This window comes from Hesperophylax consimilis, chromosome 23, assembly GCF_061612785.1.
Source record: "Hesperophylax consimilis isolate HC1 chromosome 23, BYU_Hcon_1.0, whole genome shotgun sequence".
Taxonomy (NCBI): Eukaryota; Metazoa; Arthropoda; class Insecta; order Trichoptera; family Limnephilidae; genus Hesperophylax; species Hesperophylax consimilis.
The window spans coordinates 2,735,760-2,754,651 of record NC_142858.1 but is presented as its reverse complement, the minus strand read 5'-3'; the positions used below and the strand labels follow the sequence as shown (position 1 = coordinate 2,754,651).

Below are 18,892 nucleotides of genomic sequence, written 5' to 3'. Positions count from 1 at the left end.
TTTGAATGAACCCTTGAAATCCGGACCCACCTGTCACGCATTTCCTTCAAGCACCATGCCTTTGAATTCTGTTGCCGTGTAATATATGGGGTGCTCTTTCAACGCCACCTTCGAGGCTAAATTAAAGTAGCACTTTGTGTTCCTTCCAGCTTAATGCTCCGCTTCCTATCTTGATTCTTTTCCTTACCTTTTCCTACCATCCCATCTCCATATTTTACAATTTTTTTGCTGAAATAACGCCACATATACTCGTATGTTTGCGTACATACTGTAAAACTTGGTTTTGTCAAATGAAATTTCCATCGTAATATTGTTTACATTTTAAAACCGCATAGATCACTAAATGTGGTAATGGTAATACCATCGACAAATAATTATATCTGCAGATAATACGAATAAAATATTTGATGTTTATACATATTGTAGTAACACGCCTTGTCGCAAAAAACGAAGACTCGTCGAAAAATCGAACTTAATTTTGGACAAACAGTACCGGTTAGTAGCTAAGTGGACAACGACGATTATTAAATTCCTGGGCAAGCTCACTCATCATTGCACGAGCAGCATTTTCCACTTACCGTGATTGTGGCAGAAGTTTAAAAAACGTTATTCATAACACTGAAAAATATGTTTTTTTTCCTCGAATAACGCATAAGGTCCAACTGCTCTCAATCGTCTGGAGTCAGTCAGACTATGGCATCCCCAATTGAGGTATATTGCGATGTCGAAGTGGGGATGGAAAGGAGGTGGGGAATAATCTGGCTATTCAGTTGTGGTCATTCGTGCTGCAAATATACTTCATACTATTTTAAATTAATTATTTGTGAAACAACTCAAATTAATTGAATAAAATTTTGACTTAAATCCGCGACCTGCTAGTTGAAAGCCTTACCCCTTGGCCACGGAGGTCGGCAAAAGATAGTAAATTGCTATATTTAAATTCTTTGACACAAATACTCAAAACCCAAGTCTTCGAAAAACCTCTCCGTAAACGTTGACTTAGTAAAAATTTAAAAATACAGGGTTTTCCAATAAGAGGTGTTATTTTGAATAGCCCGCTATTTCGGTATATGTTACTTTTGAAGCTGTCATTTTTTTACATTTGACAAGTAGAAACTACGCCATTAATAAAAATGGAACGATACACGCTTCAACAACGCATTGAAATTATTAAAATTCACTTGAGTGAATCAATCTTGAGTGATGGGTCCCATTTCCACCTCGGTGGCTTCGTCAACCAGCAAAATTGTCGCATCTGGGGCTCGGAAAACCCAAGAATTATTTTTGAAAAGCCTCTCTATCCTCAACGTGTGACTGTTTGGTGCGGTTTATGGTCCGGCGGAGTCATTGGACCTTACTTTTTCGAAAATGAGGCTGGAGCAACAGTTACGGTGAATGGATTGCGCTACCGAGAGATGATTAATGATTTTTTATGACCGGAATTGGATGGTATTGATCTGGACAGCGTTTACTTTCAACAAGACGGCGCTACGTGCCACACAAGCAACGAAACCATTGATCTTTTACGATTGAAGATCAAAATAAGACCTCTTATTGGAAAATCCTGTATATAATATAATGTAATTAAAAAATGGATGTAACTCGACTGCCTTCCTATCACTAGCGATTATATTTCACTACAAGTATTCAATTACGGATTAGTGACATAACACAACAGTATTCCTACCTTATTCAATCCATCACCTCAGTGAGTGAGTGAATGGAATCAGTTCCACAGAGGAACTAGCGCGTCACGCGTCACACCGACCAGCCCCGGTCGCGTCGTTTTATTAGACCTGCTATTAGCGCGTCCGCTCAGCCGGTCTAACTGCCGCGTCGCACTGACCGTCCAGAGGGCCATTAGTCTTGGACTGTAATTGAATAGTATCAAACACGAACATTTATATCACTTGATCTCTCCGGTGTTTATTGAATTGGAAGCGCGCTTCGTTTAGTCGATTCTTCGCAACATGATTTTGTTTGAATTAAAAAAAACGTTTTTATAATGATGAACGGCAAAAGGGGAGAATGGATTACGTGAAGCTCAGTGGTAAAAGATGTCTGGGACGCCGAGGAAGATGCGGCACGACCAAGTGAATCAATAATTACCAATTTGAAAACGTTTTAGTAAAAGGCTCCCAAATTCCCGCCAGAGTTAGCAATGAAACGATTTTTTTTCCGCCAAATATTTAAATATATTTTGTGGCCCAAGGGTTGTGGTGCCGAGTGACGTTTATATTCCAAAAACAGACTATCGGCGGTTGATTTATCGTCATACATAAATCGTCAATGAGCAGATAGAGGTGCAGATAAAAGACTCCAAATTCATAAAAAATTACGCTGTATCAATTATTACCGTTTCATCACGACGTTTGTCATTATTGTAGTTACGTCACACCGGTAACTTCGTTCGGCATCCGCCAACCGCAGAGTAAGATTTCAAAATGTACTATTGAATTCTCCTTCGATTTGTTCAGAACGCAGCTAAATGCAGTTTGAGTAATCGATAAACGAGTCAAGAAGACGATCAATATATCGATCGAGAAGATATTTCCCGCCGTAAAACGCTGCTAAACGCAATAATCATTGCGAGTGATGTTCAGCGTTTTGTGTAATGATGAATTTTAACGTGATTGTTTTAAATGAGTCATCGTTTAACTTCGGTCTTTTCAAAACATGAAAAGAACTACCGCCGTAAAGTGACATTTTACATATCTAATCGTTCTGAGAGCAGTAACGAATGATTATACGTACCGCAGAGTGATACCGCCGTTACATCATAATTATTAAGGGATCGCCGCGTGTGTGCGTGCATTGGTTCTGTTTTAAAGTGACTTATTATTAGACTTTATATAATTATACAGTTATCGAACAATATCGCAGTACGGGCTCGCATTTGACATCTACATACATGAGCATCATCAAACCTGGCAAGTGCAAATCTCGCGTTGTTTTTCTGTACGTTGGTTCAGGGTATCGCAATCCTACCGGAATTATAAGTATCCTCAGTCAGAGAGAGGATTGAACATTTTTTTCTGATCCAATACGGGTGGTTGAGTGGTGGAGTGCAGCATTTCCTGTATAGAATTTATATTACAATACAACTGTTCTCAGCGTGTAATGTCATTTTACGACATAACTACAGAGAAAATTTCTACAATTTTTATTTTTATTTAACAATCCTTTCTTCATATCGTTTGTTTTTTATTATTCAATAGTTTAATACGAAAAAATGAATAATTGGGAAAATTGGACGAAGCTTGGATGTAAAAAATATCGTGCAATCCGCACTGCGTGTTTCTGTAATGCATTAGTCTAGGTATGTACCTACAAAATCTACCTACTTATTCCTTCTATTTAAAATTCCGTTTCAAACGCTAGTAATAAATTCTCATAGAATAAATAATAACTAAACTCTCTTCGATTTTTGAGCTTAGTTGTGATGTAGGGTGATCAAAAAACACATAAAACAGTAATTGTCTTTGCAAATATATAACGATATTATTTCATTAAGTATTATATAACTATTTTAATTTTTTTGTATATATTCCATAATATTGTTATTGGGTTTATAAAAACAGTTTATTTTTAAACAAGTTCTGCTGTGAAATTATTATTACGCGTGACAGCTGTTTCGCCCTCTGAAGGCATTATCAAACTGTGGGTAGCCCACTTACAGACGATACATTTATATTATTTGTAGTTAGGTATTTTAATTTCAATTACTGATTTATTAATTGATTTCTGAGTAAAATGTTAGAAATTATTAATCGTTATTACCCCAGTAAAGTTTCCCCAATTACTGTAATGTTTAAATTTGACTGAATGTTTTATGTTAGTTATTCCCAAACGATGACCCATAGGGTTATTTTAATAGCATAATTAAGTACTTCATAGTGCACTAATATTTGTACTAGGTTTGAAGATATCTAGTAGTTTTTATAAACCCAATAACAATATTATTGAATATATAAAAAATTAAAATTAAAATGGAGTTCTACAAATTAAACTTAATAACAATAAATAAGTTATATAACTTGATCATGTTTTCTTATTTTGTATTTTCAATAAAATCAAGCCTTCCGGTGATCCAATGTGATCAGTGATCGGTGGTATCCAGCGATTATTCATGTGCATACGATATAATTAATAAATTAATAGTAATAAAAACAATGTTTGTTTAATTCTGCTGATCAGAGCGGTGAGTGCAATACTCTGTCTGCAATGTAAAGACAAACATTTAAATTAAATTAAATTGAATATAGGATAAATGGTTAACATACTCCTATTTAGCATTTGAACTACGGTCGCTTGAGGGAAATTCTCCATCTTAGGTGTAGGGGGCGTCCTGCCACTAGAAAACCCCATCTACTACTCTTGCCTACGCACGTAGGTACTAAAATAGTAAATTCTTATCTCAAAACCTATTTTATATATGCGATATTTGTTAATAATTTCATTATTAAATTTATACTCACGGAACAAAAGTTTGCAATTCTGAGAAGACGATCGAGATGACCTCTTCATTTCGGTGCTGTCAATTGATTTGACATGTCTTTAATTATTTCAATATTCTTGTTAATGTTTAAATAGAAACAAAATTATTTATCAGCAATACATTTATTTGTTGATTAAAATATATAAGTATATAACGAACTAAAAATCCGGAAAAAATCGTTAATATGTTCGCCTGGTAGTGGGTACGGAGTTTCACTCATCGCAGCACCTTGCTGAAATGCGAGGTTGTCATTAGTGTCAGTGGTTTGTCGGCTAAAATGGACGCATCGTGCGTCGTTTTCAGCACTAATGTATAATATTTTACTTATGCCCATTTTCCCGTGTTCACAATTGATAAAAGCATCATAAGTAATATACGTAAACTATGCATTTATAACCACTCGAACGATCGCGCGTCAAAAAACTTTTTTCTCCGATTGCTCGCGGTTTTTTGGCGACGAATTTGAATATTTTCCGCCAACATTAAAAAAATCAAACCTCCGAATTTTAATACGGAGACATAAAACTGATTGTAGTGCTATACAGCCAATGAATTCACCTATATTTTTATAATTATTCTATATTTTTAGAATTGATAGATAAATTATTAAAAAATCTTAAACTTTATGAATGCGCGAAATTAGCGTTTTTGTGATTTGAAATTGCCGCCAGTGGCAGTTTTAAATATCTTTATAGAATATTTTCTACGTTTTTATGTTCTCTATGGCCTGTTTGATAACCACAGATGCAAGAATATAATGGGAAAATAATTTTTTGTACGTTATGCTCTCTTCAAAAGTTTGGTTAGAAAATAATTTTTTAAAATTTGAGTGCGTGACGTGTCAAAATTGAAATCACTGTATTATACTATATAATAAATTTACCACAAAAACTGGTATTACGTTAGGAAGATACATTAACTGTCTACAATTATTAATAAGCATAGTCGCCGTGTTGGCTTTATTTTATTCATTTGATGAATTATACAGAGAGCCTATTTCACGATGTCAAAATCATGGTGCTACTTTTTAAATAATTGTAAATTAGAACTGGAGATTTGTAACCATGTTTTTATATAACGTGCAAAACGAGGAAATAAGGCTTAAAATGAGATATACATCATAGATATAAACATTGCCAATATTTCAGGGGGATACTTTGAAAGTTGATGAAATTCACCAATATTTGACGAAAAATCACTACTGACAGCTACCTTAAGGTCAATCTACATAGGGTATATCGCAATATGTAAAATGATGATAAATTTGTATATATATATCAAACCTTTGTATGACCGTAGAATGGCAAATAAAATCATAGTGATAATTTTATATCTAAACGCAAAGGTATCGAAAAAAAATGGATGAGGGGAAAATAATTGATGGAACCAATAATTGATTTATTTATTAAGCCCTAATATCCTTTTAAATCAATATTACAGTTGTATGGTTACAATGAAAGAGCAGTATTTTGATTTAAACATTGTTTACACACTTTGTCATAATAAAAATGTATTCAGTTTATTGGTTTATTCATAATTTAAGAAAATCAATACATAATAATATCATTGTGCCTCGCTATAGAGTGAGATTCTGAGTATCGCTCTGGTGAGGGACCACCATTCAGAATTGAACATTGCTTGAATTGGCTTAGTTATGTTTAGTGACTAGATCTGGAAAAGACTAATACCTTGATACATTAAAATTGCCAAGAATACATACATTTCCTCTTTATTCGTGGGAGCCCATTTATTGGTACGCGCATGACGCTTAAATTGTTTTTTCGCAATCCATTGATCTGCATACCTGTTGGTCTCTCTCGCGATCAGTTCAACGAAATCTGCATCAAAGATTTTAAGAAAGGCATCCACAGGTTTGCCCATTTCGTCGGTATTGAAAGTTGGTCCCGGCGTGCCTGTGAAAGTCTCCCTTATCCCAGTAAAACGTAAGATATCATTAGACCAATCGAAAGAGTAACCTTCAGGCGGCAGAATCAAACGCATTGCCTCACTATCTACCTGGTCTTGTCTACTAAAGTCTATGGCCATAGCGGAGTTAGGTGAAACGTTGATAATTTTATGATAAGGTATTGGCGGCATGCAGAAGGTATCCTCATCGCTCTCTTCGTGGTCGACGTCACTCGCTTCGTCATCCTCGTCGCTCGATCTGTCCATTTCTGAAACAACAGAAAACCCAAATTAATTTAATGTGTCTATATTACGATAACCCACTGCCTCTGGTACGGCTTATGACTCGCAATACGATGGTCGCGGGATCAAATCAAATAAATTATATTTGAATAATTAGTGTTATTTTCACACAAAATTCATTTAAAATAATATATATTATATTTGCGGCACGTTCCAGAGTGGAAGATACCCATAGTATCGCCCTGGTGTAAGACCCCATTCAGAATTGAAACGTTGCTTGAAATGGCTTTTGACGGCCGGCATAGTCCAGTGGTAACGCATTGGACTGCCATTCCGAAGGTCGCCGGTTCGAACCCGGCGTGCGCAAATAAATTTTATTTGATTGATTTGTGTTATTTCACAATTAATTAATTAAAATAATAATTAAAATAATATATAGTATATTTGCGGCACGTTCCAGAGTGGAAGATACTACCAGTATCGCCCTGGTGTAAGACCACCATTCAGAATTGAAACGTTGCTCCAAATGGCTTTAGCCGTGTTTAGTGACTAGATCTGAATAGCCAGGTACTTCCCCATCTTCCTCTTTCCCTTCCCCACTTACCTTCAGCCTCACAACATCCCCCAATTGGGGATGCCATAGTCTCACTGGCTCCAGCTGAGGCTCTTGTGAGGTATTCATATAAAAAAAAATATAAAAAGTTAATCAAATACTTGAGGCGGGCAATGTCAGGAGTCAGAATAGCACAGTCAGGTAGGTATGGAATGAAGAAAAGAGTGTGTGTGCCAAGATCGAGTTGCATGGTGGTTCATCCTCTCTGCCTACCGAAATGGCGTGAAGGTAAGTTAGTTAGTTTTATAACTCACGGTTTCCAAGTACAGACTCTTCTAGTACAGCTGCCTCGTCCACGTTACTTTTTCTGCCCATGTCTGACTCTGAAATAAAAGAAAACACAAATTTACAGTAGAATTTGGATATAATGACTTTGCATTTAACGGTCTACTGTTTTAAGTGACGATAATGTAAACTCTAGTAAGGTTTCATAGCTTTTAGTAGGAAAACGTATCCGTTTAAAGTGACCAACTACGTAAAGCGACCTATTTTAATGATAATTTGTCCGGTTACAAAACCCACCTACCAATACAGCCTCGCAACACAATGAGTCCCGTGAAGCGAAAGTGTTTTTTCAATTTAAGAAAAAAATGCTGTATTACACCGTTTAGAAGCCGGTGAATCAAATGTAATCCTCGCAAAGAAGTTCGGCATGTCTTATTTCTCACTCTGCAATACCCGTTACAGAAAAAATATGTGTAATGATGCATCCACGACATAACAACAATACATTTTGTATGTTTGTTATGTGGAATTTTTAAGTACTATGCTTATTTCCTGCCAATATACCAACAGTGAAACTGTGCTAGGGATATCAATATAAAATATAGATAATTGATTTTATATTGAGCCCCTGGTATGACATTTCAAAAAATAAACTCACCGTTCCCAAACGCCGACAATTCTTCGTAGAATGGTACGTCCACCCACAGCTCGCTGTGATAGCCGGCTTCCGGAGAGAAGAGTTCCCCACTCCGCGATGTCCCAGGTAACGGCTCGGGAGATGCTGCACGGATAGGCATAATTGGTGCATTGGGAGCCGTTGATTGGGTCTGTGCGGGAGTGGACATCCACGGTGGTGGTACGGGTCGTGGCAACGGTGAAGGCGTCCCTTGTGAAAAGGGACACGTTGTTCTCTCCGGAGATGGAATTCTGAAAACATTTACATAAATCATAGAAAATTGTTCTCATTCACGTGTGAAACAGTAAGTACAGTATGTAAATAAACAATAAAATAAGAACTCTGTAAAATATGCACTGAATGTGCCAAATGCACAGAGCGCTGAACTTACCAACTCTCACTGTAAGAGTGGAACGCTGTCAGGAAAAAACAATAATATTGTACCAAGCATCTAAATACGATTACTTACTTTTGTTTAGTTTTTCTTGGAGGTGCGGTAGGGAGCAAAATGCGCGCCGCCTGCTTCTTGAATTTTCGGCTTTCCAGCTCTAGCCGGATGGAAGCAGGCAGGGCCCTAACAGCCTTTAGGGCCTTGACGCGATCTTCTCGCACCAGTAGCAAAGCAGGGTCGCTGTTTAAATAAATACAAATATATGATGAGTTCAACGGCCACAGCAAAGTACTTTCATAAAAAAACATTAAAAAATACTAACACTCCAGACGAGGCTGCAATTGCAGCTCTGCGTTGATGTCCACGTGCAGGTAGTCCGGCACCAGCTCGTACCCCACGTCTCCCTTTTCCTCTGCCTCCTCTTGCAGTCAGCACCGCTCTATAAATTTTAAATTGAAAACACTTAATGTAAGTACTTAAATGTTTAAATTTTGTTAAATATTGCACTAATATAAAATTTGAAAATAATTATTGGGTTGTGGAGTGATCCCTTTCCCTGGACGACAGCTGTTTCTGCACAAATTTGGTAAAAGTAAACAAATTAATTAATTATACAACTAAATTACAAAATTTTTATTGTGTGACGAAGGCTTTACACCATTTTACATGTGAAAAAGAGTCAACTTTTTCACATATGACTTAAAATAATTGGTTAGCAAATATCTGTATTAATAATGAACCAATTCAAATAAAACTTATATATATCTCTTTGTTTTGAATCACTGTGATGGAATATCTATATTTCAAACGCGCGAGTGCAGTATTTAAGACATTATTGTAAATCAAAAACAGATGACGTCTTCAGTTGACGTAATCTTACACAAAAACTTCAACCAAAACAATATAATACAAACAAACGAATTAAAAACGCATTTCAAAGATAGATAAGTCAATCATGATTACACAGATATATAATTATGCGTTAAAAACCCAATAAATTAATTACTTACGGCATTTTAGGAAGAGTCCAAAATTTCGTGAATGTTGAAAATTTATAATTTTGTTTTTGACAGGACGCCATAAAAAAACCGCGAAAACTCGTTAAATAACACTTCAAAGACAACGGATAAGTTCATAGACAAAGAGAATATATTATCAGCTATTCGATAAAACAAGTAGCTGGCCATGGAAACGTTTTAAATAATTACAATAAATATTTTACGAATGGTAGAAAAATCGGTCCATTTTTGGACCGATATCAATCGCAGAAAAATAAAAGTGGTCGATTTTTCGACCGAAATCGTTCCAGTGGATAAACAACTTATTACAAAATTGAGTACACAGTTAATTAAATTAAGCGGTGGAATATTCAACACTAGTGCAAACATTGCAGCAGAGCTGCAGTGAAAAGTACGTTATTTTCATATTTCTAGATGAAAATGTTTCCCCGTTATCATGGATCTACAGGGTTTTCCAATAAGAGGTGTTATTTTGAATATTAATTAAGGAATTAATGATTTTTATGGCCGGAATTGGATGGTATTGATCTGGAGAACGTTTATTTTCAACAAGACGGCGCTACGTGCCACACAAGCAACGAAACCATAGATCTTTTACGGGAAAAGTTTCCGGACCGTGTTATCTCTCGAAGAGGTGATCACAATTGGCCACCGAGATCTCGTGATTTAACACCTTGCGACTTCTTCCTTTGGGGCCACGTGAAAGAGAAGGTCTACGCCAACAGATCAGCGTCGATTCAAGACCTCAGAGATGGAATTCGTGAGGCTATCGAGGACATAAGGCATTTGGTTATGGAAAATTTCATGAAAAGGATATGGTCCTGTAGGTGTGGTCGTGGTGGTCATTTGACTGATGTTATTTTTCACTATTAACGGCATACCTTCCTCTTTATAATGAAATAAACATTCGATCATTTATATTAAAAAATGGCATTTTTCTTTGAATATCAAAATAACACCTCTTATTGGAAAACCCTATATATTAAGGCTAGCTACACTAACCATTTAAAATTGTTATTTGGGCTCCCTTTCTGTTAAAGCGCTTCGATGATGTTTGCATTCCTCGCGAAATACCGGATCGTTTGTGTTTAGTAAAGACTCAAAAGCGATGGGTGTTCGGTTTTCGATTAGGCAATTCGATTTATTTAATATCACTCCTCAAAATATTAATATTGAAACATAGGAACTGCTTACTGCGGTTTAAAGCCAATGAATCCGCCTAGATTTCACCGTTTGCCCCATATTTTTAGGTTCTGTATAAATTTGGCACATAATGGCAAGCGATCTCTCGAGGCATTTGCAAAAATGCCATAATATGCCAAAAATCGTTCGCGTGATTTATTGATATTAGTTTTAGTATGACGATTAACGCAGCCTTTACAAGACTCGACTCTTACAAATAAGTACATTGCAACAATTTGTAAGAGTTAATTATATATATATATATATACAACAATAACATTCAATGACAGCTGTCGTGTTTTTATTTCACTCTTGAAATATCTCAAAATAAAATAAAAAATTCTAGCTAAAATCTAAATATCTATATTTTAATAGCTTTAATAGTGAAGTGAAGTTATACTAATTAATATTTCGTGCCAAAATGACTACACGAGCAACTGCAAAAACACTAAATACTACGGACACCCAACTCCTCCAACTTCTTGACAAAAAGTTTGAAGAATTTAAGGTACAATTTCTGGAAATCATCAGAAACGAGTATAAAGAAGAAATCGAGGAATTAAAAAATAAAATATTAACTCTAGAAAAAAAAATTGATACGAAAAATAACAACAACCTTGAAAAAACTCTGGAACAAAACGCCGTAATACAAAGTGAATTTAAAGAATTACAAAAACAATTGGATGCTAACGAACAACACGCACGCATTAATAACATAGAGATCATTGGGATACCAGAAAAAAAACAAGAGAACCTGACGGAGATTATCAAAATGATCTATTCAGAATTAAATATAGTAAGCGACGACATTGAATACGCCACCCGAGTCACCCCCAAGGAGAAGATTGAAGGAAGACCGCGGAATATTATAGTAAAACTAAAGGGCAGGAAACAGAAAGACGAAATCATAGCAGCAATCCGGACAAGAAGGGGCCTAACAGCAGAGGATATTAACTTTAATGGAAAACAACGGATCTATATAAATGAACATTTAACTCATAAAAACAAAGTACTCTACAAAAAGGTCAGAGAGTTTACCAAAATTAATAAATTCAAATTCTGTTGGATCAAAAATTGTAAAATTTATGTAAGACTTAATGAAAACACAAATCACCATTGCATAAATAATTATAATGATCTAGAAAAACTAAAAACATACAATATTTCCATCAACTAACTTTCCAGCAACTTTATATTAACTGCACTATATACTTAATACAATGGAATCTTTAGAATTATACTATCAATCATAACCTCAATCAAAATCGCGGTGGTGGAGTTTTAATTGCAGTCAAAAGTAAATTAATTTCTGATCAAAAACTAGAATGGGATTCTGAAGCGGAAGACATATGGGTAACTATATCACTTCCTGGTAAAAAAATTCACATATCTACTTCGTACATCCCACCTGACAATATACATCTTATAAATATTACTTCTCACATAAACAAAGTATCACAGATTATGACGGATAACAATAATGACAGTTTCATTATAGTGGGAGACTACAACCTACCTCACTTACTTTGGTTACCAATAAATGACAACTGTGATTATATGTACACTGAACCCATCAATTCATTAAATCCCGCCCATTTTAACTTTATAGAATTTTTATCATTTAATAATCTGCAACAATATAACTCTCAGAGTAATAATATAAATAATCGCATTCTTGATTTAGCTCTAAGTAACATACAACTGAAAATTACTCACAATAACATTTCATTAGTACCAGAAGATATTTATCATAAAACACTGCTAATTTCAATTCCTATTAAAAATAAAAATAAAAACCTGAAAACTAACACAAAGCAAGTATTACAATTTAGAAAAGCAGATTATTCAATGATAAACACAAAACTAAACGAAATTGATTGGGATCATAATCTGAACCATCTGAATACTCAATCCGCAACTGACGTCTTCTACAACATATTGAACAATATTAAAATAAATTACATACCAACTAATATGCACAATATTGTTTGTATTCTTATGGTTACCAATGTATTGATAATCTTTTATTTTATATTAATTTTAGTTTTTTTTTTCCCTTTATTTTTGTTATTTTTGTTGTATTATTTTGTTCTATTATTTTATACAATTCTTTTATTTTATATAATTATAACTTCACATTTCTCATAAATTTAATTATTTCTTCTAATGCTGTCTTACGTAAAGTCACAAGGAGGAAATCCGTAATTGGTTTTATTTTGGCTACTTTACTTATGTACAATCTGTAAAAATATAAACTGTTGATTTCCCAAAAATGAATAAATAAATAAATAAATAAATATAAATACATATATAAATATATATATAAAAAATTACAAATTTGATGATTTTCTCAACTACCATATTAGAAAAATGCCCCTATTATGGTACATGATTTATTTAAGAACTAATAGAATAATATTTTGTGTAATAAATAATAAATCGTGATAGAAAAGGATACATTATGGTAAAACAAAAATTAATATTATTCTCTAAACCACTATGGAAATAAAAATAAAGATTCAAATGATTGCTAAAAATATATTAATATTTACGTAAACAACTATTGGTTGTTTAGAATTTCTTGTAAAACACATCAAGTAGTTATTTTTTAATTATTGGTTTTGAGAACTTTCTAATAATATTTTCGCAACAGTGATTGATCGCTTAACATTTCTAAAAAAATCACCCTGAGAGCAGTTGTTTTTTGCCATGCTTTAGAATTGTTGGTGTTATTAGTATAATGTTATCTATGGCCATTTCCTAATATATTGTCTGTGCTACACAAACCCTAGCTGTCACCACTTGTCAACAGATCGCCAGCTGGGCTGGTTTAATAAATAACATATCAAATACAAACGTGTTATAATATTCGTTCACCACAATACAACAAGAATTATTGATATATGTCTATAATATTGGATATAGGTACACGCATTAGAAGCGCATCTTTTTTACAGTAGGTATGTGTGACATCGCCATTCGCATCATTAGCATCTTCTTGAAACTTCAGTTTGGTTCAGTTTGGAAACATGCGTTATAAAAGTAAAAAGGTGACGTAAACATTCAAGTCATGTTCAATTAGGAGTTAGGTTAGAACTGAAAGTGGGTAACAGTATTAATCATGTCATCCTTTTCTCCAAATCCTCTTATTACTTCTTAAATACTCCCTTTGTTGGTTGAGAGCTTCATACGTCATATTTACTTAAACAACGGTCAATCTCTTGGCTTTTCCTGTCTTTTCACATCGAGCGGGGTGGTTTTCTAACATGGTTTTCTTGCGAAAGTATTACTTGCAACTGTATGACACAGTGTCATCCCCAAAAAAATGACCAGTGCCAAATGATTAATGTTCAACCCTTTTTATATTAGGACTGAAAAAGCATAACGTTAATTAACAAGTGCTGGTGATGATAATAAAACAATTCATTATTAATAATGGTTATTTTAACGAACGCGGGCTCCGTTAACTTTAATGATTTATTCTTGTTGAACATTATGTTAATTCAACCAGGGTTCAGTCTGTTGAGTTTGAATGGAAAGTTTTGTTCCATTGAAATTTATTATTGTTATAACGAAGGAAGCACAAGTACTTATTTACGAAAGTGAATCTTGGAGTGATTTCAATTTCCCCTAAAGCCCGCGAGACATGGTAGCAGTACCATTTCCAGTCCCAAGGCAAGCAAGTGAAAACTTACCTTTTATAACTCGTTGAAACAAGTTGAAAAAGAGCAAAAATTAATGCCAGTTTTTGTGATTTTTTGTATGAAAATTTACAATTAGTTATACGATTACGACTTGTATCAAACGTTGTATTATTTTATTTACCCGGCTTAGCAGCGATTTAATAAAAAAAACTAGAACAAATAATACATAATTATATCGTTTGCAGGCTCCATTGAGTACTTTTACCATACACTAATGTCAGCAATTTTAATTTTATTTCATTGAAAATTTTCGAATAATCCATTATTTATTTAATTAAGTAGATACCTAACTATGTGTTATTATCACCATTGGTAGCAAAACTAAATATGTAGGTAAATAAATGGTCTTGTGAACTGAAAAAGTTTTGCAATTTTCGTGATTTCAGAACTCTTTTTATTGATACATTACAATTATTTTTTTTTATATATTAATTGTAATGTGAGCCTCACTGGGTTCTTTGCCCGTGCTGAGGAACCCATTTTACAATTTTATATTACGAATTATATATGTACATAATAATTTACTGTAATAAAATTATGTTAATAAACGAATTAAATATTAGGAAAAATAATAAAATTAAAGAGGTGTAAAAACTAATCATTATATATATTATATATGTATTATTGCTCACATTGTATAAAATGTTTTTACTATGTAGGCAGGTTTTATATTATTTTAAGATACATTTATTTTGTAATATAGTCTTTTTTGTTCTTTATACATTGCTTACATTGGATACAAAATTTGTATACTCTAGAGTTTATATAGTAGTGTTAATCAAAGAAAATTAAGCCAAAACAGAACAGTTCTACCTAAAAACGTTTAATTTAAAAAAAAATCAATATATATTTTCTTACCTACTACACAGCGCCCTTTAGGTGATTTTTCACAAAAAAGGCGCTTTGCAAATCAGCCAAATATTATTATAAATACCTACAACGATATTTCACTGCAGTGATGTACGTACACGATTTAGGATATTCACATGTAAAAGTCATGATCAGGCACACATCTGCCCTGATGCTGGACACTGTAATGCTGTCGGAAACTTTGGTTAAATATGGAGGTAGTGCAACACGGCATAGTACCCCAAAGATAAGGTATAATTAAACTTTTCAGTTAACCAAGTTACTTTCCTTATTTTAAGTTCACCGTTTGCCAAATGAACACGGTTGAGCAATTTCTCCATTAGGGGGCTCTGTGCGCAGAAATAAAGGTAAAAAAAAAATTCTTTCCAATTTATTTTTCTTGTTGGAAGAGCGTTTGATGGCAACATAATTGCATGCTCTACTCAATTCTTCCGCTCTGGCAATGCAGCTCAACCGAAAGATAATAAATAGGCAGCTCCTTTGGATCCTGTTCCCCTTTCTAACGAACTACGCATGTAGTTCATCAGAGAGGTTACAACCTAGACAACATTGTAGGCATGCTGTTTGTTAAACGGGTGTGTGGGCAGATCTTAACTACATTGATTACCAAAAAGAGATTGAAAATACTTTATATTGCAAGAAATTGTGATTAAGAGAAAAATAATCTTAGTTGGTATCTAATATCTTTACATCATCAGACATATGAATTTCGGTTGTCTTTGATGTGCGTTAGTTGGCCCTGCGTGGAATCTGGTCCAATGAACTCAAATTTGCTTGAATTTAAGTGTCATTTTCAAATATGAAACTTATTGTCTGAAGAATTCACACAAGCGGTAAAGCAGGGACGTAACTATAATCAATTAATTGATATTTCAATATTGGAAATCCGTATATTTTTGTTTAAATTTTTTAAAGATATTGTGATTTTTTAAGGGTCTGCGTTTTGTCAATTTTATAGAAACGGTTATTGTCAACAACAAAAACATGACTATACTAGGCATAAATAATGTTGACAATATCTGTTTTTGAAAGACATTATAAACAATAAAAATATATTAGAAATACCTTCAGCTTCAAAATTTCTGCAATTATAATACCCGTGATATTTCACGGGTCTACGCTAGTTTACTGACCGTAGCGAAGTCTTGTTTCAACTCGGACACTTAGAATTTCGTCTGTCTGTAGATTTGTTTGTGTGTTCTGGGTCCGGTCAATCCTGACAATATGGTAGCCGTGTTTGACAGTGTCTTTTTATTCCGCCGGCTTACCATCGTGCGCTTTAGCGCTCGAGCTGTCAAATCTGAATAATCAACATTGTGCAAATACGAGGCACAAGTTTTCAAAAATATTCCATAAATTTCTTGACCCCGGGCCAAAGGTCGTTGGTTACAAACTTAGCAAATAATGTTTTATGTTTAATGTTTAATAATGTTTAATGTTTTTCAAATAATGTTTTATGTTTTCGGTTATGTATTGCATTAACTATTTACATAGCCTAAACTGTAGGACATTTGTACCTCGTTGCACTCTTTGTATGCCCTTGGTGATTTAAAATTCCTTTATGCTGGAAATAGTGCCAAGGGAACCTTGGTAGCGTGCGTCGGTGGCTTGCTGCAATATGTAGGTGAATAAATGAAGAGTTGTAGTGCCACGCGCTGAGAAGCAGGACCGACGGTCGTCGTTACGTCGTTGGTCGACGGACGATTCGCGTGGCACTATTTAATAATGATTGTTAAGGCAATGAAGGTTCCGCAGATGTTGTGAGATGTAGGAATATTTGAAAACACCGGTTATCAGCCTTCCTGCAGCATTGAAAACATTTCCAACCTTACGACAGCCTCACCCGTGTTTACTGATTAGATATGAAGAGTTAGCTATTTACATATCTCCCTTTCAAACCATCTTGCAACGCTTACTACGAGGCCTTAAATCGTTTGTCTACTTTAGATCAATTACACGACCCACAGCCCTGTGAATAATATATGTTTAGAATTTAGACCAGTTGACTGGCCGAGCTTCACTAACTAGAGAAAATTGTCCCGTTATTCGTTTAATTCTTAAAAAGCTTATTATTGTACACGTTAATTCCGAATAAAAATCCTTAATTAACGTGCGTTTGGTAGATGTATATCGTGCCTTCAAAAATGTAACGACGGCGTTTTACGTTAATTGCTTTTGAAAAACTAGCACGCATTTTCTTATCACCTAGTAAGATCTCATGTAATACCTACTCGAAATGTGTCAATGAATTTTTAAGACTTAAGCATGAATAGTCATAAACAATTAATTACTTGCTGTTAAAATATAGGTTCGTAATTAAATTAAAATTAGTTAAAGCTTAATTATCAAACAGATAATCTCTATGTTTGATGATGAAAAATCTCTCCTAGAGTAGTAAAACTTGCAAAGCTCCTTGTAGGCGGAATGACTAGGTCATCATCTATTGTTAACTTTTAAGAATGGTTCAAATTCTCTGAAACAAGCCGTCCTTAATAAGTGCACATTTGTAGTTATTAATGTAGATGAATCTATAATAATGGGAGTATTACAGACATAGAGGGGTAAATAATATTGATTTTGATGTTAAGTCGCTTGGATAGGATCGGCCGCACCCCGCGTTAAAACAAACTTCTCGAGACTTTCATAAATAATTTAATTAGCGGTCAGAAATTCACCCGAAATTGGTCAAAGGGGAAGTCATCGCTATCAAGCTATTTTCATGCAAACGGAAAACGAGCGAGGGAAATTTCAAACGTTCACATATACCTATACGCAACGTACTCGAATTTAATGGTTTTCATAGGCAAACTCGACAAACAGATATCTTTATCTTGTATTGGAGTATAAGGTTTATACTAAATCTGTGTGTTATTTCCTGTGTGAGGAAGAGAGAGAGAGGAGATCGTAAAATATTTTTATATTTTTTTAACTTTGTCTGACCAAACATTTTGACCAAAAGGTCACTGAACTTAAAAAAATGTTCGAAATTAAGGAACTAAAGAGAAGCAACAAATTTATAAGTAATCAATATGAAGATCTGTTATCAAATTTTAAAGTACTACAAGACCTACAAAAAGATACACAATCCTTACGTGAAATAAATATAAAGAATGACTTAAGAATTTCAAGCCTGGAAACCAGACTAGCCGCTATGGAACAAAATAATCTCTGCGACTGTGTGGAAATGGCGGGTGTTGAATTGCGGCCGGGAGAACAACCAGCTGAAGCCGTTCTTCGGGTAGCCAATTCCCTTGGTATGCCATTGTTGCAGCAGGATCTACGCCTTGTGACCAGGACCCAGGACCGCAGAACTAACGCCCCCGATAAACTGCAAGTTAATTTCTACAACCAGAAAACGAGAGATATTTATTTATTTATTTATTGTTTGTTTGTAAATATTACATAATACAATTAATGAACTTAAAATGTCCAACTAGGCGATTGCCCGTTTTAGGACATTCCAATATGATAATGTTTTTACATGTAAAATTATACTAAATTATAGTGTTGACTATTCTGTTGCTAAAAAAAATACATATGTATATTCATATTCTAGAATACTTTCA

At 34.3% G+C, this 18,892-nt stretch overlaps 2 protein-coding genes across 3 annotated transcripts in view; one reads left to right on the top strand and one right to left on the bottom strand.

Moving 5' to 3' along the window:
- Mgat4a (alpha-1,3-mannosyl-glycoprotein 4-beta-N-acetylglucosaminyltransferase a) overlaps window positions 1-18,892 on the top strand; it is a 380,732-nt gene that overhangs the window by 185,622 nt on the left and 176,218 nt on the right. The window lies entirely within an intron of this gene.
- LOC149412221 (uncharacterized) lies at window positions 1,727-9,630 on the bottom strand. Its single transcript, XM_089645671.1, has 7 exons — window positions 9,562-9,630; window positions 8,874-8,990; window positions 8,630-8,791; window positions 8,143-8,411; window positions 7,514-7,582; window positions 6,219-6,672; window positions 1,727-1,871 (listed from the first exon to the last, which is right to left on the bottom strand). The coding sequence occupies exons 1-7, from the start codon at window positions 9,564-9,566 to the stop codon at window positions 1,727-1,729; spliced, it is 1,221 nt and encodes a 406-aa protein (XP_089501797.1). The 5' UTR covers window positions 9,567-9,630.